General features: G+C 41.4%; 1 protein-coding gene across 1 annotated transcript; it reads right to left on the reverse strand.

Annotated features, from left to right (window-relative positions):
• Window positions 1-1,566: 1,566 nt before the first annotated feature.
• On the reverse strand, window positions 1,567-23,617 carry INSR (insulin receptor). Its single transcript, XM_029282966.1, has 17 exons — window positions 23,174-23,617; window positions 22,664-22,878; window positions 21,059-21,185; window positions 19,058-19,302; window positions 17,620-17,787; window positions 16,001-16,199; window positions 8,333-8,610; window positions 8,068-8,210; window positions 7,509-7,668; window positions 7,179-7,278; window positions 6,323-6,390; window positions 4,418-4,647; window positions 3,811-3,921; window positions 3,538-3,697; window positions 3,171-3,300; window positions 2,625-2,759; window positions 1,567-2,070 (listed from the first exon to the last, which is right to left on the reverse strand). The coding sequence occupies exons 1-17, from the start codon at window positions 23,335-23,337 to the stop codon at window positions 1,716-1,718; spliced, it is 2,988 nt and encodes a 995-aa protein (XP_029138799.1). The 5' UTR covers window positions 23,338-23,617; the 3' UTR covers window positions 1,567-1,715.
• Window positions 23,618-25,053: the final 1,436 nt, after the last annotated feature.

Genomic DNA, 25,053 nt, shown 5'->3' on the forward strand with positions numbered 1-25,053 from the left:
CAGAAACTTGACTGCAAATCTGAGGAAGGTGCCTGCATTGCTTCTGTTCAGTTTATGCAAAGGTGTGCAAGTGAATTGGGGGTGGACAGGGTACCCCTGGATATTTACTCTCTGGCACTGTGCTTACTAAGCAGAAATGGTAGGAGAAAGCCAAGGGAAAAAACACAACCATTGACTCAAAGACTGTGTGTGGAGATTCCAGAACTCTACACAATCACTTTGCTCCATCTAAGCAGAAGGAGCGGTTTTGATTTATTTTTTTCCCCTCCCTTAGCTAGGACGTTTTCTAGTTGACAGATTAAGTAGCTCTTCTCTGGTCCAGGTACATACTGACACGACCCCCACAAATTGGGAAGGGGAAGAGTAACAGAGACCAGTAAAATGTAGGCAGGCTTCATGTAACTTTCAGAGCTGAGAGACCTCTGTCAGAGCTGCTAAGGCTTGATTTCACCATTGGTGAGCAACTGTTTCAGAATTTGCATCACGGTGGGTTGTGAAATATTTTGAAAAATTAATATGCACATGCCACTCTATTATTTGAACATTAAAGTACAGGTTTGTGCACTATTATCTCCTAGCGCTTAACTTGCCAGAATCAGCTTACGCACTTAAGGCCCCTTAAAGACCAAACAAGCAAGCTCCTCCTCCTCTTTTCCCCTCCACAGGGCAAAAGCTAAACAAACAAACAAACATAGAAAATCAAGGAAGGTGTCAATAATTTATATGGTGGTTCACTATCTATGATTTAAATATGTCACAACAAACATATACACTTAATGCTATAACCAGACAGAGCTCCAGAGTCATGAGGCAGGTCGGTAAGACGAAGGGGAGAGAATTTGGCTTTGTTGTGCCTTGTTTAGTCTTGTAATGTCTCACAAAACCCTAAACAGAATATTGGCTACCACTTTGGCTACCTCGTTTCGCTGAATGGCAGAGGAGATGCAATCCCCCCAAAAAAGAGTTTCTTCAGTATAAAAATAATGTATTCAAAATTCATTCGTGTCAGAGGAATTTTGGGCCAGGAGGAAGGACAGGGACACCCTCTCACCTCTGTGGTTAGATAAAACTATTATGTACAAAAGGACTTATCCATTTTCACCTGTACCTCCATACACGCGCACATACACATTCAGGGCACACATACTAGTTAATCCATTAAGAAGAAAAGCAGCAGCTGTTGGTCAAATCAAAGGAAAAAGACAAGACCACATTCCACACATCCTGAAGATCCTTCAGTCTTTTTTTAAAAAAATGCTAAAATCACAAAAGAGGTTCTCCAGAGAGGCTGGCAGAAGAGAAGAGCTTCAGGTTCAGCTTGGGAACGATCCAGTCCAAGGCTCCCTTCCCTGCAGTAGTAGAGAGAACCCGCAGTTCCTCTGCTCAGTACGAGGGGTAGGCAGAAGTTCTCTTTTCCAACGTCGTGTGAAATCACTTCCTACCTCAAAATCAGAGTTGCACGAGAGGAGATCAGCAGCCACAGAATTGTCCATTTGTTTCACAGATAAAAGTCCGCTGACAGCAAGTGAATTGTTGCACCAAAAAAAAGAAGAAGAAGAACAGAAACACACAAGAAACCTTCCCCTACCCCAAATGGCCGTTCTATTTTGATGGTTAAAAATCTGAATAGAAAGTAAGTCGGTGTGTCTCAAATGCTGTGCCAGCAATACTGCAAGTCCTGAGATTTGTATCGTGAGGAAAAGCCAAGGGGACTATTAGGATGGGCTTGAGTGAGGCATGGAGAGGATGCGGCCATTCTTCTTGCCCCCATTCATGTGAGTGTAAGGGATGTGCTCCTCATAGTTCCCTTTGAACCCTAGAGAGGGCCCATTGTCCCGCCCTAGGATCTCATCCCGCTGAGAGTAAGAGGCTGGGTCAAGAGGGATGCTCTCCATGTTTTCAAAGTCCAGCTCATACTCTTCTGTCTCCGGTGGCTTATTCTCCTCGCTGTAGAAAAAGGAGACTTCTCGGAAAGTCAGGTGAAGATCATCCTTCAGCATTTCAATGATCTCGATGAAGGCGGGGCGCATCTTGGGATTGTACTGCCAACACATCTGCATGAGGTTGTGGCTGGAGTGGCAAACAAACTAGGTTAGGTTTTGCCCAGCCTGCTAGCAAATCATTGCAGGATCTTGCTTCCAGCCCCAATTAAAACATAAAAAGACTTCCTCACTGGAGTGGAGGTCTCTTTCTCTCTCTATTGAATAGTCGTGTTGCAGAGGAGGAATCTGCACATAACCCTTTCCCACTTGGTCTATTCAGATCACTAAGAAACCTGACGTAAGCTCTTTCCCACATTGGAATGGAAAAATAACCTAAAAGTGTATTTCTTCTTCCATCCCTTTTACAGCTGGAGAAACTAGGGAGGGTTTCTTCTGAGCCCCTTTCCCTGTTCACATTCCTCCTGTGGGCTAAGGTTACCTTTTATCTCTTTTGTTGAGTCTTATCTCCCAAGATCCTTCCTACATACTGTTACGCAGTCTGCATTAGACTCGTATTTCCTTAAGACAAGTGGAATACAGTGGTGCACTGTCTTCCACCTATTTTAAGGAAGTACAGATCTGATGCGTAGCTTCTTAGCCTGTATACTGTTGCAAAAGCAGACTTTGACTCCTGATACTTACAGTCTCTCTGCACAGTTTTCTGGCCATTCGAGGCAGCCCCCATCCATGACAAACTTGAGGACCTGCTCATTGGAGAGTCCTTGGTAAGGCTGCTCTGCTAAACTGCTGATCTCCCAAAGGACAACGCCAAAAGACCTGCAGGAAAGAGGAAGGAAGGAAGGAAGGCGGGATATTGAAGAGGTTCTTCATGCCACCCCACAGAACAGTTGAGAGGAGGGCAAGTAAAGCAGTGGAACCAAACAAGAAGAATGTAGTCCTTTTGTGTCCTCTTGATCAGAGGCTGGTATCAATGCTTCTCTTCTTTTTTCTACTCTAGTTAAAGTCAAGCATCTAGTTCAGGGGTAGGCAACCTTGGCTCTTTTATGACTCGTGGACTTCAACTCCCAGAATTCCTGAGCCAGCATAGCTGGCTCAGGAATTCTGGGAGTTGAAGTCCACGAGTCATAAAAGAGCCAAGGTTGCCTACCCCTGTTCTAGTTCAAAGAGAGAGGATAACAACAGGATTAGGACTGGCTGACTGACTTTAAACAACCGGTATCTACTTACCACACATCTGAATAGGCCGTGAAGACACCATCCTTCAATGATTCTGGAGCCATCCAGCGCACAGGCAGCAGACCCTTTCCTCCTTTGCGGTAATAGTCTGTCTCATAGATATCTCTGGTCATGCCGAAGTCTGACGAAGAAAGAATGTTGCAATAAAATATGAATTTGGGAAACAGCTACAGCTTCAAGCAAGAACACGGGAAAGAGGCGGAATTCCCACCGAGAATGTTATCAGAGCCATTAGCTGCCAGTTGCCCTGGAACTGTTATTCACTGATTCAGTGATCCTGCCGGATCCGATTAAAAGTCACACAAAAAACGTTCTGTTGTTTCCATAAGGACCCAAGCAGTCTAGAAGGGGACCATACCTCCGATTTTGACTGTGAAATCTTCAGCCACCATACAGTTTCGTGCTGCCAAATCTCTATGGACAAATTTCTTGGCGTTCAGATAAGCCATGCCGTCAGCAATCTCAGCAGCCATCTGAATCATCTCTTGGAGAGTTGGAGGGGGGCGGCCAGGGTTATTCTGAAAGCCGAGCCGAAACTGTTGTTATCCATTCGGATTGCAACCCAATCACCTTTTCATCTTTCCCATCCCCTCATTTCTGTACACAAACACAAGTCACCCCAGATTCTTACCTCTGCATCCGGCCGTAAAGACCTCAAATAGCTTTTCAGGTCTCCGTGAGCCATTAGCTCCATAACTACTAGTGTTGGTTGCCCTTTTGATACTACTCCTAGGAGACGAACCTAATGAAAGAAGTTAAAAAAAAAAAAGGCCAATTTTAAGACATACTTAGCGAGTTGCTCCCTCAACGCAAAGTATATGCTTTATTCTACAACTGCAGCAGTTTCAAAGAAACGTCTTATTCTAACCAAAACATCCTTTCATCAGCTATGTCAGGGGTAGGCAACCTTGGCTCTTTTATGACTCGTGGACTTCAACTCCCAGAATTCCTGAGCCAGTATGGCTCAGCTTGGAAACCTCTCTCTTTCCCCTCAGCATGGCTGGCTGAGGAATTCTGGGAGTTGAAGTCCACGAGTCATAAAACAGCCAAGGTTGCCTACCCCTGATCTATGTCCTCATAGCTCATACTGAAAAAAAATGCCCCCCAAATTGAGAAGTTATGATAAAGACACAAAGACTTCTTCTCAAGGCAGGCTGAAGAGGGCAGGCCTCCCTTCCCCCCCCCCCCCCCCGCCATAAATATGTGCCAGCAAGCAGCAGCAGCCTTCCCCCTCTTACCACATGGTGGCAGCTGAAACCTTTCATCACAGAAGCCTCGTTGAGGAACTCAATACGCTCACGCAGGCTGGCAGTTTCATTTACTGTCTTGACTGCTACTCGTATCTCTGCCTCGCCTTTCACAATGTCTTTGGCGATTCCCTCGTAGACCATGCCAAAGGAGCCTTGTCCCAACTCCTGCAGCAGGGCAATTTTCTCCCGTGGGACCTCCCATTCATCAGGGATGTAAACTGAAGTTTATGGGGAGAGGGAGAGATGTGGAGAAAGAATCAATGCACAAACCGGCTGATCTCAAACGCAGATAAGAAGGTAGATCGAATCCCACCATGGAAGCTAGGCCCAAACCTCTTCCAAACTAAAACAAGTTTTCCCTTTAAGGCAGGAGATTCCCATGTTAATTTACAATTATTTTTTCTCACGTTGCTGTATCCTGCAGGAGGCTGAACAATGGGAAACAGAACTGTGATCATCCGGTAAAAGTGTCTTCAGTACAACTAAAATCTCCAGACAGGTGGGATTAGAACTTGCAATCTCCTGGTTTCTGGTCACTTTATTAGTACAAAGAAAAAGTAAAGGGAATGTTGTGTTCCCTTTACACACCAGCCTCAGAAGACTTCCTAGCCAAATTTCCTTCTGCTTCCTAGCCAAATTTCCTTCTGCGGGGAGTTTATAAGCCCTTAAAACAGTGGTTCTCAACCTTCCTAATGCCGCGACCCTTTAATACAGTTCCTCATGTTGTGGTGACCCCCAACCCTAAGGGCTCTCCAAGCGCGCACTGACGCCGCCCACTCACCCGCCGTGCCCGGGGCTCAGCGCGCCTTGCCTGTCCTCGCCTCACTTCCAAAGGTCGCCGGCCTGCCCGGCTCCAGCTGGCTGGGGAGGGGGGGGCAGGAAGGCTGCTCCGCCCAGCCTGGTTGGAGAAGCGCCCAAGCGGGGAGAGGGAGAGCGAGAGAGAGCGAGAGCCAAGAGGGCGACAGCACCGGCAGAGCTTAGTTCAGCCTCCTCCACGGAAAGGGCCGCAAAGCAGCGCAGCCTCCCTTAGGAGATGCTCGACGGAAACGAATCCGGTGCTGCAACGGCCCCCAGCTCGAAGCCGTGCGGAGACGGATAGAGGAGCGGTGTCTCGGTTCCTAAGACCATCGGAAATATGTGTTTTCCGATGGTCTTAGGCGACCCCTGTGAAAGGGTCGTTCGACCCCCAAAGGGGTCACAACCCACAGGTTGAGAACCGCTGCCTTAAAACATGAATATATCTCAGGAAATCCATCCCTTTCTCCTTTCACTATGAATACTTCCAATGTTACTCATTCTACTCTTGTTCGTGGCTTCCTTCTCTGACCTTTTAATCATTTTTTCACAAGGCAGAATCAGAATCGGAAAGGACTTGTAGGCTATCAAGTCCTTTCCAACCAATCAAGTCCTTCCCTTCATGGGAGCTTTTACCAAGCCAACTATCCCCCATCTTACACCTGAGCATTGGATTTCTGCTTTCTAGGTACAATAAAGAATTCTGCATTTGTCCCTCTTAATTTTCCCTGTTATTTTCGGCTCAATTCTTCAACCTATCTAGGATTTTGAATTTTGCTCCTGCCTTTTACTGAAAAACATATCACAACAGTTTTATTCCATTTGCAAATTTTGATGAGAAATTTTCAGCCCTTCATCCAAACCATTAATGAAATGTCGGAAACTACCAGCCTTAGGACCAAATCTGGGGGACTCCACGTGACACCTCATTTCCTATTCTTTAAAGTAAATAGTGAAGAAGAACAAATGCTGTCGCAAATTATCTTAGGCTCCCACTTAGGGGGAAAAACAACTTTTAAAAAATGTTGAAACATTTGGTCACAATCTCGGGGGGGGGGGGGAATCAAAGTCAACAATGGAAACCAAGGTGCTTCTCACCATCACTGGCACTGAGATACTCTGGATTAGAAGATGCATAAAGTGGTCCCGTTGGTCCTTCTGTTTGCCTGAAAAGAAGAAGGAAGTAAGACCAAGCACCACTTGTCATGAAACTTTTGCTACTGGCAAAGCTGCTGTTCAAAGTGATATAGGGATTACAAAAAAAACCCAACCCCACAATAATTATATTTAAAACAGAAGGCTGCCATGCCAGTCATAGGAAAAGTTCCAAAATGAGGGTGAAGATTTGTTCTCTGAACTTGTGGGTTGGTTTCCAAATGTTTTGTTACCGGGCTTGGTAACATCTTCAGCGGAGTTTAGGGGATGTCAGTGTCGGTGTTCTTCTGTTTATAAGGGCTTCAAACACACACACACACACACAAAAAGCCCTTATAAACAGAAGAACAGCAACACCGACATCCCTTAAACTCGGCTGAAGATGTTACCTAGCCCAGCAACGAAACATTCGGAGAATGAACCTTCACCCTCATCTTACACCTGAGCGACAGATATTTGCCACTATTGCAAATTGCAAAATTCATAGACTGATAATTTTAAAAATCCAAATGGAATTTAATAGTTTGGAATCATAGATCCAACACTGGAAGGGAGGTAAGAGTTTTCTACATACTAGTAAAGAGGAACGTATGACCATATGTTTAAAAAACAAGAAACATACCAACAAAATTATTACTGATGAGAGAGAAGAAGCTATTCACACATGCATGCTTTTCTGTCGGCAGCAACGGAGTACAAATTAAATTTAACTTTGGCTGTTACGTGTCGTCAATTGATTGTATTTCAATGCATTGTGTTAAAGGGCAATATTTTGAAAAGAAAGCTGAGACACACTTACCTTTTTTTGATAAAGACATAACCTCCTCCAACAAACATGAATAAAAAGACAATAAAAATGGTTGGAACGATGATGGCTACAAGATTGGTGGGAGCATTCACTAGAGTGAAAAAAGAAAGAAAGTATACAGTAAATGTAAGACAGGATTTTGGACTTTCCTCCCAGTCCGTGTTTCATAACATCCAGAACAACTATTTCTGAAGATTAGCCTGATGTCAGAGCTAATCGTTCCTCTCACAGGATAGGAGATGAGAACGCACAACACACTGGATACCTCGCCCACCCAACAAACAATTAGAAACTCAGAGTGCCAAGAAATATTTATCTTACAATAATCAGAAATGTAAAAGTAGACGGGCTCTGTCCATGACCCATTTCCAGCCAATGAAGTAGCTCGGATGCGCACACTATAGTTGCCAGGTTGCAGCCTTCGCAGCTTGCAGCCCTGTTCAGTGGAAAACTCTCGACGAGATACACAAGAGCGTTGTTCCTAAAGGGTAGATGAGAGATCATTGGATGTTCTGTTGCCCAAAAGAGGTGCCACATGACCTAAGGAAGAGCTACATGTGTGAAATGTGTTCTGTGCACCCAAACAAAAACAAAAAAAACCTGTGGGCAGTTGTGTAATCCAGGATGAATAAGTATTGATGCGCAATACAACTCATCTCACAACAGATTTCTAATTTCTCAGGTCTGGAGTCAGGTACAGTTAGAGCTAAGAGATGAGCGTGCATGCTCTTTCTCTCTTATACACAGAGAAAAAGAGTCATTTTACTAGGAAAAGACTATTAGAATCCAATCCCCCTTATTCCTAAAATGTTATACAAAAAAGCCTGGGGAAAAAGCAGACAGCACCCAAGGAAAGAAGTGTAAAGGGCTGAAAGTTCACCTCTGACTCTCCAAGGCGTCCATAATTTACTTCATAGAGGATGATCAACCCATTTGGATGCTTCGGCTCCTGCCACTTTAAGTGGACTACATTTTTCTCTGTTAACACATGAGTCACAGGCCCAACAATGTCATCTGCTTTCACTAATAGATAAAAGAACAGAAGGGAAAAAAAGCCAATCAGTGCAAATTAGCAAGTCTGCTTCATGCTTTGTCTTGTAAACATGCTAATTAGATAGGACCCAGTTGGGAAATGCTTTTCTCACCTTCTGGCATGGTCCTGGCACTGATGTAGGCTGCAACGCTGCATACGGTTAGAGCTTCACGATTACAGGCTTGGATCTCAATCCGGTACCCTGTGAAGTGTTGCAAGTTGGATATGACTACCGACTCCTTGAAAACCGTCATCTGAAAAGGCTTCGGTTCCTCTGGGGTCTCTGGTGTTGTCGTAGACATGTTTAGCAAGCCCAGCGTGGTTGGAGCCAGCATGGTGCTATTAGCAACTCTCCCAAGATCTCGCCGCCTCCTTGATCCTTCCGCTGGCCTATAGAATGTATCACATTTGAAAAGGTAATGGAAAAAGTAGTTCAATGATACACGGCAGGATCTTTGTTCAGAATATCCCAGGGTTAAATCTTAGTATCTCCAGCTAAAAGGGTAACTTAGCTGAGAAAGGCATTTCTCTGTTTCTTTAGAGAGCCACTACTAACAGGAAGAGACAGCAGATAATGATCTAGACCAGGGGTCCCCAACCCCCGGTCCGTGGACCTTCACCGGGCCACGGCATGTCAGAAACTGGTCCGTGCAAACAAGCGAAGCCCCATTGGTGAAATGCAGGCAGCACACAAAACCACGCCCCCTCCAGCCCACAGAAAAACCTTTCTCCATGGAACCGGTCCCTGGTGCCCAAAAGGTTGGGGCCACTAATCTAGACGATGGGTGGTAGAAGACAGCTAAGTGATATAAGCAGGCCCAGTGCCTAAATGCACATTCTACTAAAGTAATACACTTGCATCTTGGAATCACAAGATTGGAAAGCCTCTTTTTTTACCAGGGCTGTTGAGTTTTGTCTTCACAGAAATAAGTTTCACATTAATTCTGTGTATTCTTGGAGCAATGATGGAGACAGATAGATGGAAAGATGACTTTGGGCAACTTCTCCAGCTATTATTCTTTGTACAAAATTGCATTCAATTCTCTATAGAGCCATGGTGACGCAGTGGTTAGAATGCAGTGTTGCAGGCTAACTCATTGTTCACTGTCAGGAGTTCGATCCTGAAGGGCTCAAGGTTGACTCAGCCTTCCATCCTTTTGAAGTTGGTAAAATGAGGATCCAGATGGTTGGGGACAATATGCTGGTTCTGTAAGCCGCTTAGAGAGGCTGTAAAAGCACTATGAAGCGGTATAAGTGCTATTGCTAGTGCTACACATATGTGTATCTTGTGTGCTATTCCCTTTTGGGGTAAACAATATTATGCAAAGGGCAGAAAGAGTCAGAAATAGTAGTCATATAACCCAAAGGCATGAGATAGGAAAACATATACTGTCGCTAAATCTAGTTTCTGTTAACATTATTCAGTGTATCTTTCCATACTGTTCTATCTTGTAAATAATGCATGTTTCTACCATAGTCATACCTACACTACCTTGTATTCTTTACACTTCTCAATTCTGTATGTCAGAGGACCTTACCAACTCTGCCTAACTATATCCTTTTTCAGGTTTTATTTTCCTTTGCACCTTTTCACACTTCCTGTAAATATTTGTTTTGCGATTTAATGGTCATTCATGACCAAATCAGCTGAATGCTCTTCACTAATATTCACTTTTGTTCTCAGTCCACATTCATTCAGCACTCGTTCCTTCTTGACCTCTCTCCTCTTGTTTCAGCATGCATTCTCCTTAAAAGATTCCTATTACAGGTAGTCCTCGATTTACAATCACAACTGAGCAAAAAAATTCTGTTGCTAAACAAGACAGTAGTTAAGTGAGTTTTGCCTCATTTTGTGACTTTTCTTGCCACAGTTGTGCAACTGTTAAGATAGTAACAGAGTCATTAAGTCAACTTGGCTTCCCCATTCACTTTGCTTGTCAGAAAGTCGCAAAAGGTCATTGCGTGACCCCGGGACACTGCAACCCTCATAAATGTGAGTCAGTTGCTCAGCGTCTGAATTTTGATCGTGTGACTATGGGGATGCTACAATAGTCATATAGTGGGAAAAACAGTCATAGGTCACTTTTTCAGTGCTGGTGTAACTTTGAACAGTCACTAAATAAACTGTTTTAAGTCGAGGATTACCCGTATACTGAAGCCGTTTTGATGTTTTTCTGACACAGCTTTCACTTCCATATAACAAATAAGCGGAAAGCCATTTTTTGACAGGACCATTTTTGCTTCTTTCAACATTCATGTTTCACAATAGACCACACATTATGCATTATTTTTCTACCAGTATTTGCACATCTTCATAGCTTTTTTATCCAATTCCTCATATTTAGCAAGTAGTATCAAGGCATACAAAGTGATCTGCGTGCTCCAGTTATGGGCCTTTTATGCATAATGTGCAATTATTCAATGCATATTTCCTGTCAAACACCTTGATCTTTGATACATTATTTTTCAGATTCATACTCCTTGTTGCATTTTACAGCCTGTCTAATATTCACCATAAAGCTTTTGAGCTAAGCCAACTACAGAGCACATCACCTGCATACAAAGTACACTATCATCATCACATGCATTCCTTATATGCCGTCATTATTATATTGAAGAACCCTCATCTTATTCCCAGCTCAGTGTTGAACTGTGCATGAAGCCTTCTATTTGTTTCCATGCATGCTGGATTTCTAACATACACCACTCTTATCATTCAGCAAATTGCACAAAGTATTTCTTAATTCCACTGTATTTGTTATACACTTCTCTAAAGCAACAAACTGACGTTTTATTGTGTGTTAAACATTCATACATTCCTGAATGATCTACTAACAAGCAAAGATCTGTGTTGTACTCCTCCTAACTGGCATAAAGCCACACCACATTATTTTTCTTTCAAGTTGCAAGCTACTAAAAGCTGTGTATAATTATGGTGCGATATAAATGTGATATACTCAATAAATAAACAAGTAAATATTAATTAACCATGCTTGACAAGATTACACCAATTTTTAATCAGACTGACTACAATATATTCTTTCCCTTTCTATTAGTATTATAGAAACACAACATTTTTGTTTCTTTTATTTTTATTGTTAACCTATGCCAGTGGTGGCGAACCGATGGCATGGGTGCCTGAGGCGGCACTCGGAGCCCTCTCTGTGGGCACGCATGCCATCGCCCCAGTCCTAGGCCTTCAGCTGGGTTTTATAAAACCTTTTCGCTTTAGGCCTCCGCCGCCGTGTACAAAAAAAAAAGGTTCAATCAATCAGTCAATTTCAACTTCTCGTGGGAAAAAAAAAGATCTTGCAAAGTTGGAATTGATTGATTGAACTTTTTAGTCCCACCCAGTCTGCTGTTACCACCGAAGCCACACCTACCCAATGGGCCACACCCACCCGGCACCCAACGATGCATAAGTGGGTTTGGGGTTGCAGTTTGGGCACTCGGTCTCTAAAAGGTTCGCCATCACTGACCTATGCTTTTTGCCGTTTATTCTTACATTGCAATTTGCAATCTTCTATATGCCATGATCATCCCTAAAGGGATCCACAGCTACTGACTTCTAAGTTTCTTCATGACTTAGCTCAACCAAGATTTTTATATAATGGTTTTTAATAAGGTAGAGAAGATGTATATCAAGCTAACCAGCCTTAATGTACTCACGCCCCTGGTTAGTTTATGGCCAACATACTGTAAGCACAACCAAAAGCCTAGTTTTACCCCAAACGTGCTCATGCGATTCTAGATAAGGTTGGTGTCTAATCCAGAAACCACTGTCAGGCACAATCAAGCAGAACCACTTGTGAATAGCCTCAGGCTGTAATTTTGTTTTTTCTTCTATGTTACAAAAATCTTACCAGAATGCTTGCCTTCCCCTGGGAATAACCAGATAAGGCTTCATAGATTTTGGGGGAAGGTCATGCTTATGTGGTTTGTGGCTGTGCAACAATTATAAGCTAAGTCCTTTCTTGACCTCTTCCTCCAGTCTAGCTGGCAATTCCCCAACATCTACTTTGCAAATCAACACACTGTTGTTAATCTCTCTAATTCAGAGATGCAAGCAAGGTAATTCATCCAAACCCATGCCCTATTCATCAGATGCCTTAGATGAATATATAAACTCCCTGTATATTTATATTCAGGGTACTATGATGATAATTTATTTCCAATCTTTTTCCTAATGAGAAAAAACATCCCAAATTCCCTGTTCTGGCTTTTGGAGATAAATTAGAGGATTCCAATTTATTAAAACAGAGAATCTTCTTAGATCAAGGATCTCCCAAGACATACTTGTTGAATATACTTGAGTATATTTTCTTTTATCTACTGTATAGAATTCTATTAATATAGACCATGGGTATGTTATACGTATGATGATGTATTTATGGATCCTGTTATGTTCTTTCCTGACATACAAATGATGCAAAGAGATTGCTATAAATCTTCCATATCAAATGGCTGCTCTTTGTTGAAAACACTGACTCACTTAATATGGTTACCAGTCAACGTCTGCAATGCTGGACTACATAGTTCAAAGATCCGACTTGTGATATGACAGCTTTCTGTGCTGGGAGGTACAACTGTTCCCTGAGGATCTGGGAGAATTTTTCCCTAATAAAAGTGGTGAATGTTGCTCTTTCTTTTCCTCTTGTTAGTCCTTCTCCCCCAACCCCTTTATTTCTTCTCTCGCTTTTGAATGTATCCCTATCTTGGAGACTAAATCATGGAGGGATTCCTTTATGCTACTCTTCTAACCCATTTTCCTGTCTTGTGTCACATTCCAAGTGAACTGTTCATTAACTACTGGTAGTTTTCCATTCAACTGAGATGGCATTTTCTTGAATTTTGAACAACACTTTTCTGGCAAGTTCCTAGCATCTTGCATCAATGTCAATCCTTTTGAATCTGATGGCAGCATCTGATATACTTGACCATGTTGTTTAGGTTATACAGGGTTACAGTCTTTGGCATTATTGGTGGCGCACCTGATTGTTTTGCATCTTTTTTGTCTTGTTGTTTTGCAATATTGCACTAGAGATTTAAGTCTTAGGAATTTCCTCTTACAGGGAATGCCTTTCAGGAATCAATCTTGAGTTCTATTTTACTGTCTCTACTCATTCTTTGTGGGTCCTGATCCACAATCAAGGTTTCCAGTATCATTATTATGCTAATATTCAATTTATTGGTCTTTTGTAGAACTTGGTGACAATGCACATTCAACTGTAACAGACTATCTTACAGGCATTTCTCTCTTGGATGTCCATCTAGTACCTCAAGTAGAACACGGAAAAGGCTGAGATTGTCATGTTTCAATCTGATCATCCTTCTCTTTCTCTATTAAGTCTTCCCTCTTATTTGTCTCCTCTGCCCACTGTCTTCTGACTGCACTAATGTATTTATTCTACAGGCAGATTGCTAATGTTCACTTGTTGAATATTTATAGGATAGACGGGGCTCTTTTAGAGCAGTGTTATTGCTATGTCCTTAGTCGTCCCACTTAAAGAGTATTGTAACAGATTCCTTGGCAGTTGTTAACAATTTCTGTCTCTATTACTGGATCTTAGTCCAGAACAGAACCATTTAGGTTGCTCCTTTATTTATTTATATGTATTAAGGATTTTACATGAAGTAAAAAAGCAAATCTAAAGAAAAAGAAATGCAGGAAAAGAAAAAAGAGAAAGGAAAAAATAAAGTTATGAAATGTAATAACTTCCAACTTTCTCTTCTCTTCAATAAATATTAACAAACCTATAATCTCCCTTCTCTGTTCCAAAAATCCCTTCAACCCCTTATTTAATTATCATCTGTTTCTTTCTTCTTTTAGGAAGATGTCCACAAAAACTTTCCAGTCTATAAAAAAAAGTACTTGTTTTCTCCCTGATCAGATTTGCCATTTCCTCTAGTTCTGACATTTTTATGATCCATTCCTCCATTGTGGGAATTCCACCTTTGTGCACATAATAATCTTGCTGCTGTTATTATTTACAAAACTAAATCTTCCCTGAGTCTTTTCCAGTTCAGTATACTTAACTCCCAATAAAAAGGTGGTTTTTCTTTTGGCATATTAATCTTTAACATTCTTTGTATCATTGTATGTATTTGTATCCAAAGTTTCTTGGCTTTTTACCAGTGGTGAAGGGCAAAATATCCCTCTGTATTTTACGCATTTCCAACAGTGACTTAAACTATCTTTGTACATTTTTGATCATTTCTAAGGTGTCATGTACCCATGATACATCATTTATAAAAAAATTCTCTTAAATTATAATACCAGGGGCCATTCAGGTTGGTCTATGTCAGGGGTAGGCAACCTTGGCTCTTTTATGACTCGTGGACTTCAACTCCCAGAATTCCTGAGCCAGCTAGCCAAGGTTGCCTACCCCTGGTCTATGTCTATGTCAGGGGTCCCCAACCCCTGGTCTGTGGACTGGCCCCAGTCTGCGGCATGCCAAAAAACGGGCCGTGCAAACAACTGAACCCCATCCTTGGGGTGCGGGTAGTATGCGAAACCCTCTCCAGTCCACGGAAAAACCTCTCTCCACGAAACCGGTCCCTGGTGCCCAAAAGATGGGGGAGGGGGGTTTCTGGTCTATGTTTTGGCTCTTCATGGTCTACCTAACTGAGCCAGAGACCAGAGCTTTAAAATACAAACTTATGATCACTTCAGCAGGATCTTTTTTCAAGTTCTTGTTTCACAGTTGTAGTCTCCAGGTTTCAGACCTTGAAGAACTTGGCTCCCTTCTCCTTTTGCTTCTGTGGAAATTTGACAGCCTTTAAGATTATAAGCCCTTTATTTGATTAATAGGTTTATGAAGGGTCTCACTGTTTGAGTCTTTTTTAGTGAATACTTCCAGGTAAGCATCGGATTGCAGCTGTATATACATCCAGTCTATCTCAGAACTCTGTTTTAAATGCATTGTTCTGTTGAAAATATTTTTATTAGGCTCTGAGCAAACTTCATTGCATTGAGTTATAATAATTGTAATTACTGTGGGAGTTTTTGATGCTGTTTCTTGGTAAATGTGCAATAACACATATAACACAATAACAGCAACATCTTAACCTTTTCCAAAAAAGTAAGCAATCCAGATGTAAATGTGCCCTCTTTCTAAAAATATCCCACCAAAGCCTGACTAAATATTCTGTGATACAGTGAATTTAAAAACAATTGCTACCCTAAAGTAAGTTTCATTCTTGTTGTATTTAAAATCAGACCTAATCTGCATTGTCCTTTAAGGCAGAAAAATAAATGGGAAATGTCCTTGCTAGTTCGGTGGGTTTTGACACTGGCTGGTCCTCCTAAAAATTGTAGATTTGTTTCACAGCTTTTGTGAACGGGTTATCATTGGGCTTCATCTTCTCCTTTATGCCATTTAACAAGAGTTGTGGGGATCCTTAAATATTGTTGGGTGTGGTGATCTTCATATTGGCTAATAAGTCCAGGATTAATCTGGACATGTCAAATATACTTTCAGTTTGTAAGAGAACTAATTTAGGTCTGATGTTACAGTTCTGTGGACTGGCATTAACAGCGGCGGCGGCGGCAGGGAGGGGGAGAGAGGGGATGGTTTTGTATGTGCCCGCCACTTGCACAAATGGAGCTTCACATGCTCGTGTGTTTGTCCGCTGCTTCCATGGCCCAGTTCCAAACGGACCATGACACGGTACTGGGCCGTGGACCTCCTGCTCTAATATACTTCCATTTCCTACTTGACAGCAAAAAAGGAAGTCTGTCCTCACTAAAGCCAGAAGAAAGCCACACTCAGTCACTTACCTCTGAACAAAGACTTCATTGTGGAGGTAATTCTCAAAAGTCTTCCGGAAGGCAGATTCTTCCAACTCCTTTTGGATCTGAGAATCTGTTTTAGGGCAGGTACAACAAATTTCACCTTTTTTTTCATCCTCAGTCCCATTGTGCTTGATGTGGTCTTCTACTAGAGGGGGAGACCATGTCCAAGAGGGTAACTTCAAGCCTGCAGGACAGATGGACAGTAAAGATTTTATGTTTCACGATCCTAAAAGATTAATTGCTCAGTAAAGGAACTACAGCCTCACGGTCATCGTGTTTTTGAATAAGTAATGACAATTCATACTGGAAAGAAGCTGCAACTCAAACAAGGTACTCTTTAATTGAATATGTTTGGGGATTGAATGTAGTACTTGACTACAACTTGTTAAAACAGCTACTCCTTCGCCCAGGATCATGTAGGTGCCCTCAGAAGTTGTATAATCCCAGAAAAATATATGCTTGGTTTAAGGATTTGCAGATAGGTATTAGTTGTTTCTGCATGCTCCTTGACACTTTTCTTACTTCAAATCAAAAGGTTAGGCAGCCTGTTATATAGCCTATTGACCCTGTTGGTTAGGAGCTTATGAGAACATTGGCACAGCATGTGTAGAAGACACCAGTTATGTTGAAACATTTTTAGCTAATTGCTGTTAGCATAGGGTTGCTCAAATCACTCCCTTCCAGGTTAATCAAAGAAACTTAATTAGGGTTAAATCGACAGCGCTACACAGCCAAAAATAGGTATTGATCGTTGATTGCGTGTTTATAGCCATAATTGTATATGGAAAACCCCAGGTTTGAGATAGAAGGCTTTATGGAAACATAAGGACGATGTATATGTCTGAATACAATAATTTTTGGGGGAAACTTCAGATAATAGTTGGGTATTCACATGTACTAAGCCATAAAGTGGTTGGTTTGGTTTACTATATTAAATTAATGTTAGTTTATTAGATCTTTACCCTGTTGTAATCCAGAAACTCTTGGTGCTTACAGATACAATTAACCAAAAGTACAAGCATTACTAAACCCCACAAAAACAATATCCACAAACAATATCCATTGTAATCCAAATGCCTGTTGGTACAGCTCAGTTGTCAACATCTTTTGAAAGATGGCCAAGCGAAATCTGATCTCAAGCAAAAAAACCAACCTAAATGGCTGGTGCCACCCAAAAGTAATATTTTTTTCCTGAATATCACTTTCCTGTCTTATTGAAAGTGGGAAACAATCTGCTGATGCTCCTGGCATAATCATAGGATTGGGCAGAATTCTATAAGAAGACACAGTCTTGTAGGTAGTAGCCTAGTGCCAAGCCATAAAGATCTTTATAGGTTAACACCAGAACTTCAAATTGCATCTGAAGTTTCACCAGGAACTAATGCAGGGATACAATATAGGTGTCACAGTGTCCACGTGATAACTGCAGGTGAACATCTGGGCTGCTACATTCTTTATCAATTAAAACTACTAGCTGCTTTTTAAAGGCAATCCCATATGGGGTACAGAATTACAATGGACTAAATAAGCAAACCAACCTACTAGCTCTGAAAATATCAGAAATTTAAATTTGGAAACAGGGGGACACAGCTAGCCTGCCTTACCCTTCAGACAATAATCCAGTTCATAGAGTTCATTGTCTTCACTTTGTTGTTCCCAGGATACCATATAATGTGTAATATTCCCATTGGGATAAGAAGGTGGTTTCCACTTCAGAATGATCTGTGATGAAGAGTTGGAAACAGAAATTGGATCCTGGGGGACACTTGGCACTGGGGAGAAGAAGAAATATATATATATATATATAAAACCATCAAAAAATAGGAACAAAGGTGAACAAAAACCTTATCAAGTCACACAATGAGGGTCTCAATAGAAGAGAATATTTGTAGCTCATAATTCAGCTGCGGGCCCTTGGGTACTCTCCGAGCTTGGTTCTTTTCTTGCAGATGTTTTATTACAAACCAGGTAACATTATCAGTGCTGTTAGGGAATGGGGTTTGCTCTCATTTTATATACTAGAACAGGGGTAGGCAACCTTGGCTCTTTTATGACTCGTGGACTTCAACTCCCAGAATTCCTGAGCCAGCATGGCTCAGCTTGGAAACCTCTCCCTTTCCCCTCAGCATGGCTGCCTCAGGAATTCTGGGAGTTGAAGTCCACGAGTCATAAAAGAGCCAAGGTTGCCTACCCCTGTACTAGTTGCTTGCCCTGTCAGTGTTAGTGGGAGTGGTCTTCATGGTTCCTTGATTGGGCTGTTGTTTATTGTTAGTTTGTTTGTCTGAGTTAGTAGTTGGGGAGATTCAAGTATTGCTTACTACTTGATTGTTGGTTTAATGTTAATCTCTGCTCATCTGAATGCTGATTGCTGGTGAGGAGGTGTTTTCGCTTCCTTTTTGGCTGTTTGATTGCCTCTATTTTATTCTGGGCTAGTTTGATCGCATTTGGAATGTTATGTCCGCTTCTGGATAATCAACTTTAAATGGCCCACAGAGAAGCCAGGCAGATTCAGAGGCGAACCGAGATGACAAGGGATCTGGAAACTAAGCCCCATAAGGAGCAGTTAAAGAATCTGGGCATGTTTGGCTTGCAAGAGAAAATTTAGGGGAGATATTACAATGGTCAATTATAAATTATTATAATTATAAATAGAAATCTATAAATATCTAAACGGATGCCACATACAGCAGTGGGCCTATTTTTGCCAAAAGAAAGAGTGGGGCAAGGACCAATGAAACTGAATTAAAAAAGAAAGGAGATTCAGATGAATATTATGAGGAATTTCATGGTGTTAAGAATTGAAAAAAAAGATTTTCAAATAGGAGCTGGGGCCAGTTAGGGAGAGATGGTTGCTGGACTTCTGCTATGAAAGAGGTCACACTAAATGACCTACAAGTCTTTTCCAACGAACTCTGCAGCAATATATTAAAATAATTACACAGTATATAATTATTAAGTTAGGGAATCAATTTTAACAACCCTCCCCCAAGAACTGTTTTGACTGGCAGTTCCTGAACATTGCAAGACCATCGTACTGCTCACCAGAAGCGTTAGTTCGAATGTATATGATCTCGCTCTTTGCCCCATAGATTTTCTGCTCATCTGTATGAGTGACCAGTGTCTTCACAAAAATGGCATACTGAGTCCAGGCTTTCAGGCTCCGCATCAGATACCCAGGGTTTTTGGTTTTGGCCTCAGACCGGGAAGGAGGATCAATATCCACCACTGTCCAGCTGTTGGAGCTACAAACATCCTGGCCATCGAATTCCGTCACGTTCCGGAAGGGACTAGCCCAAAAAGGAAGGGAAAGGACACTAGCTGCTATTTCAGAAAAGCAATACATACACATAGGAAGAAATATGCTATTCATTTAGAATGGGGACAATGGATACAAATTCAAAATTATGGAGAGCAGAAAGAACTCTTCTAACCAGACTGGCGAATGATAGTGAGTGCTGGGTGTGTAGAGAATCATGTCAGCCTAAAATGGTCAAATAGCCCAAGCAAACAAAGAATGCCAATTTTGGTGTAGTACAGTGGTAAAGCCAAGCACTCAAGGGGAAGTGCATCAATACTACATGAAGCTATTTCCTCTAGTAACTTGATAGCCTCCACTGGGTTATAAACACAAGCAGAGGCCATAAAGTTTTTTTGCCTACTGAACATAACTGATGTTTTGACAGAGCTGCTGTTATTTATTTCTTTTAATGTGAAGCATTTTTAAAGTTAAGTATAAGAGTAGTAATTTGGAATAGACTAGAATAGAGCTGGAAGGACCTTGGAGGTCTTCTAGTCCAACCACCCGCTCAAGGAGGAGAACCTATATGATTTCAGACAAGTGACTGTCTAGTCTCTTCTTAAAAACCTCCAGTGATGGAGCGCCCACGATTTCTGGAGGCAAGCTGTTCCACTGGTTAATTGTCCTCACTGTTAGGAAGTTTCTCCTTAATTCCAGGTTGCTTCTCTCTTTGGTCAGTTTCCAACCATCATTTCTTGTCCTGACCTCTGGTGCTTTAGAGAATAGTCTGACCTCCTCTTCTCTGTGGCAGTCCCTAAAATATTGGAATATTACTATCATGTTGCCCGTTTCTTCTTTCTTTTAGACTAGCCAACCCCAAGTCCTGCACCCGTTCTTCATATGTTTTAGTCTCCAGGCTTTTGATCATTTTAGTTGCTTTTCTCTGAACTTTTTCCAAAGTCTCAACATCTTTTTTGTAGTATGACCCAGCTATGGTCTTACTAGGGTTTTATAAAGCGGTACTAATACTTTGCGTGATCTTGTTTATACAAACCCAGGATTGTATTAGCTTTTTTGACTGCTCCTGCATACTGCTGGCTCATATTCAAGTGATCGTCCACTAGGACTCCAAGGTCCCTCTCACAGTTACTGTTTTTGAGCCAGGTCTCGCCTAATCTGTACTTATACCTTTGATTTTTCCTGCCTAAATGTAAAATTTTGCTTTTCTCCACATTGAAACTCATTTTGTTGGATAGGGCCCATTGTTCAAGTTTGTCAAGATCTTTTGTCAAGCTTGTCTTGTGGGGTGTTGGCTATTCCTGCCAGTTTAGTGTCATCTGCAAATTTGATGAGTTCCTTATCTATTCCCTCATCTAAATCATTTATAAAGATATTGAAGAGTACTGGGCCTAAGACGGAGCCTTGTAGTACCCCACTGCTTACTTCTCTCCATATGGATGTAATGCCATTGAGGACTACTCATTGAGTATGGTTTGTCAGCCAGCTACAAATCAATCTAGTGGTGATGTTGTCTATCCCACCTTTTTCTAGCCAGGTTGTGGTCTACTTTGTCAAATGCCTTACTGAAATCTAAGTATACTATGTCCACAGCATTTCTACTAATTTAGTCACTTTATGATTAAAAATATTCAATGAAAGAAAGAAAGAAAGCTAGAGGCAACTCTGCTACTTTCTAGATTGCTGTCTATATGACCGTTAACCTTTCTCAGCCTTACTCTTCTGGCACTGCACAATGTAGGCGTCGATATCTGAGAACCTAATTTTAACAGGGATTGTTTACTCACGCTTCCTTATAGAACACCATGAAGCCCAAAAGGTCACGGAAGTCCAGTGGCCAGTATGGCTCCCATTTCAGTACAATTTTGTCACTGGATGTTTTTATCTTAGTAAACTTTAGCACTTCATTCTCACCTGCAGAGAATGACATCACATTTGTATCAGTAAGCATTTGTGCATATAAAAAAAAACAATGGTACGACCATACCAAATTGAGTATTTCATACTGTACCCAGAAAATCAAGTCCCGTACTCTTTGAGACCCAGAGAAGTGATGTTAGTTCAACAGGAAAGTAATGGTGAATTAGAAGAGAGAGTCAAGAGCATGGAATTTTCCTTCATATATTAATTTATATATGACCCATCTCACTGTTTGTACCCAACGATTTGTACTTGCCTATGTTGGGGGTTACTGTCAAATGAAACTGAAATATCATGGAAAACCAGGGCTTAAAGTCAGAGACCAAAGTAGGTGTTAATGAAAAAGCCATCATGGGAAATAGCTTATTTATTCATTGTATTTATTTATATCCTGCCTTTATTATTTTTATAAATAACGGCAAACATATCTAATACTCCTTCCTATTTTCCCCACAACAATAACCCAGCAAGGTAAGTTGGGCTGAGAGAATGTAACTGGACCAAAGTCACCCGCCAGCTTTTATGCCTAAGGCAGGAATAGAACTCATGTTCTCCTGGTTTTTAGCCTAGTGCCTTCAACCACTAGACTGAACTGGCTTGAATCAGAAGAACATGAAGAACACATTGGAGTATCAGAAATAAGGGACTGATTTTTTAAATCTGAAAATGGAGGTAGAGAGAGAGAAAGAGGGGGAAGTATGATCTTTGTTACCCTACCCCCATCCTCCCATGAATTAATACAACGCAAGCAGCTGTGGCCATAGAAATCAAGCCCCTCTGATCTATAGAGAGAAGACAGAGAGCATCTCACACACATATGTGCTATTGCTAAGGGAGGCTGTGGGGACAAATTGTCCTGTGCTCTGCCAGCCTGGCAGAAATTCATAAAAGAGGGCTGGATTTGCTTTGCAACTGAGTCAGAAAATACATAGCATACATAAACAGGATGTTACCAATTTGGAAGCGACATCTCTGAATGCAGAAACATTCCCAGAAGGAAACAAAGCCAAAACACAACAAATGTATGGTTCTGGACCAATGCCCACTTCCTCTCCTCATTGCTCTGAGATTAAAATAAAGCTTCAGCCACACTAGTGGGCAATTACTGACCCCAAACCAAAGTGAGAGTGGTAGCATGATTCCTAAAGTCACTGAGAGAAATATGCCTTTTTGCCTTTGCCTGACCCCTAAGTCTTAATGCAAAATAATAATTTTCTAATGAACAGCAAAAACTAGAGGCTGTGAAATAATAAACGTTACGTAAGATGTACATAAATGCACACAGATACACCAAAAGAGTATCTATGTGCATCCTAATCTGATTGGGCAGGAACACAGTCTAAACCCATTGGTGGATTCTTCATCTCCTGTGCTGGAGAAGATAATGTTCAGCCTCCGCTCATGCATAATAAAGAAAAGACATATCATTTTAGAATTATTCATTCCCTTGGATAGCAGCAATTCATCCTTACAAGAAGCCTGGTCACCGTTGGTCTTGACAGCAATGTCATTCTTCTCCTGGCGCCCTTTTGTTCCTGAGATCTCTTCCATCTTATGGATTTCTGACAGGCACAATTTGGGGTTGTAATAGAAGAACAGCTTCCCCCGGGCAATAGAGAGCTTGTGCTTGCTCCAGTCCCAAAGCTGGCGGAGATTTTGGTTGTCCAGGGCATAAAATGAATAATTTCTGGATAAGGAAGAGAAGGACATGAAGAAAACAAATGCCAAAAAAATGAAAGAGGAGACTGCCAAGCTGCCTCTTTTGTAATCAGCTCTCATTTCTAAATCCCCCTCAAAACTTCTTGATAGTAGGGACCAAAGAACAGGAGATCAACACCTACTATCACTTGTCCTACCCCGTGTCTTTAATAGCAGATTGACTTGCTTGTGATGTTTTGTAATAATGCAACAGTGGGGAAAGATACCATTGCTCTCAATGGTATTTTCAGGGGTTCAAGATATCCCTGAAGAACTGAACTCACCCTACTTCCAAAGTCTGTCCTCTGATCAGGTGCAGCTTGCGGAAAAAAGAGAGAGAGACCAGGGCATAGGAGCGACGGATTTTCAAATAACCTGAGATTTCTTCAATCAAACCAAGGTTGGCTTCCAACTCAGCAGCAATGTTAGCTAAAGGAAGATGAAACATCAGCCATTCAAGCCACAAAATTATGAACAAAGAACAGCTTCTTATTTATACTGGGCCCTAACCTAAGCGAAGCACCCAAAGTCACCATTACAACCACCAAAGATGACCATCAGCAAGTAGCTTCCATGGCCCAAAACAGAGACATATGACATGACCAAAGGCAACCATGGTCTTTCCCAGGCATTGCTCCTTTGTCCTTTACTAGTGTGTTTGTTTATCTTATTAGGCCCGGGTTGGACTACCCATGATAGGAGTGCAGAATAGGATCTGCAACGGTGTGTGTGTGTGTGTGTGTGTGTTAAGAGATGAAATAGATTCCTTATGTTTTTGCAAGATTTAAATCTGCCAGTTTCCTCTTTAACTTACCCTCAAAAAGAGATGTCAGCAGGCCACATTTAGCCCTTAGGCCACACTTTTACACCCCTGAACTTTGTAAATTTGCATTATTGAAAATAGACTGGCAAAATTGTGGCTTTCTGATGGATTAAAATTTTGGAATATCCTCCAAGTCTAACTTAAGATACTCCACCGTCCCGTCCCCCCCCCCAAACTAAAAAAAAAAAGTTGCAAATTTTAGTCCCTGCTCATCACTGCCATGTACTGTATGTGGACAAGGCAGGGTTGCTGGACAGAAAAAAAAATGTTTACACTTTCTCTTGATTGGTACAAGGTAAAACCAGATGTAGACACTCACTTCCTCCACGAATGTTGATAACCAAACTTCCATTCACAATGGTGCAGCCTCGGAGCGCCTGTGCAGCAGTAACCGAATCAATTATCTTTTCTTCACCCACATCACACGTTTTTGGACAAAGACCCGCACAGGGTGTGCAGAGCAAGCTGAAAAAGAAAATACCAGAGGGGATCACTCAAGCTGTCGAACGCTTAATATAATGGATAATGGCACAATAAAATACTAACTTTTCCAATCTAGGAAAGGGTTCTAGAGTTCATAGCCACTATTACAAGAACCTACAATCTGCAAACAGGTGATGCCTTAATAATTAGCTAATCTCTTCAGACCATTTTTTTCCAGGATGAAGAATTTGACAATATAGCTATTATCCTGTCCCCGTGGTTACGTTGGTTTGTTATCTTCCTGGTTTCCTAATAATTCAAATTTCAAACATGATTTTTGCACTGGATTCAATCATCTGGTAGGATTTTTTTTTTAAAAAAAAATCTATCATGGTGAAATAGGCAGGCAGATAACACAGTTGGTATATTGCCAGCAAAATGCTATCATACTAGGATAGATTTACTTGCAGAAAAGCAAAACTGCCACCAGGCTCAAAACCCCATATTAGTTTAAAGTCCTTGGAATGAAATGAACTGAAAAATATTACAATTAATACTAATATTCAGAAAAATATCTGATTTACTATTTGTTTATTTTATAGGCTACACAATCTTCATACAACTCTGAGCAGTTTAAAATTAAGAATCAAAATAGAAATAAAATAGAAATAGAAACAAGCTCTCCTGTGATAAACAATTGAATTGCCAATTATCTATTTTTTTTATTGAGAATGCTCCAAATTGTCCATTTCCTCTTCCCTGTGGTTACGTTGCTCTTCATTTTTTTCCCTCTTTACAACGTAAGAAGAACTAATGCCGTGGTGGCGAACCTATGGCACGCGTGCCACAGGTGGCACGCAGAGCCCTCTCTGTGGGCACGCGCGCTGTCACCCCAGTCCTAGGCCTTCAGCTGGGTTT

The sequence above is a fragment of the Protobothrops mucrosquamatus genome, unplaced genomic scaffold (assembly GCF_001527695.2).
Source record: "Protobothrops mucrosquamatus isolate PMUCROS unplaced genomic scaffold, P.Mucros_1.0 scaffold6, whole genome shotgun sequence".
Taxonomy (NCBI): Eukaryota; Metazoa; Chordata; class Lepidosauria; order Squamata; family Viperidae; genus Protobothrops; species Protobothrops mucrosquamatus.

What these genes read in the sequence shown, in the direction of transcription:
- INSR (XM_029282966.1), bottom strand. Translation starts at nt 23,337, where the DNA reads ATGTTTCATCTTCCTTTAGCTAACATTGCTGCTGAGTTGGAAGCCAAC. An exon ending in AATGAAGTCTTTGTTCAGAG is followed by an intron (nt 8,611 to 16,000) that starts GTAAGTGACTGA and finishes TACATTCTATAG; the next exon opens with GCCAGCGGAAGGATCAAGGA. An exon ending in GTATCTCAGTGCCAGTGATG is followed by an intron (nt 4,648 to 6,322) that starts GTGAGAAGCACC and finishes CATAAACTTCAG; the next exon opens with TTTACATCCCTGATGAATGG.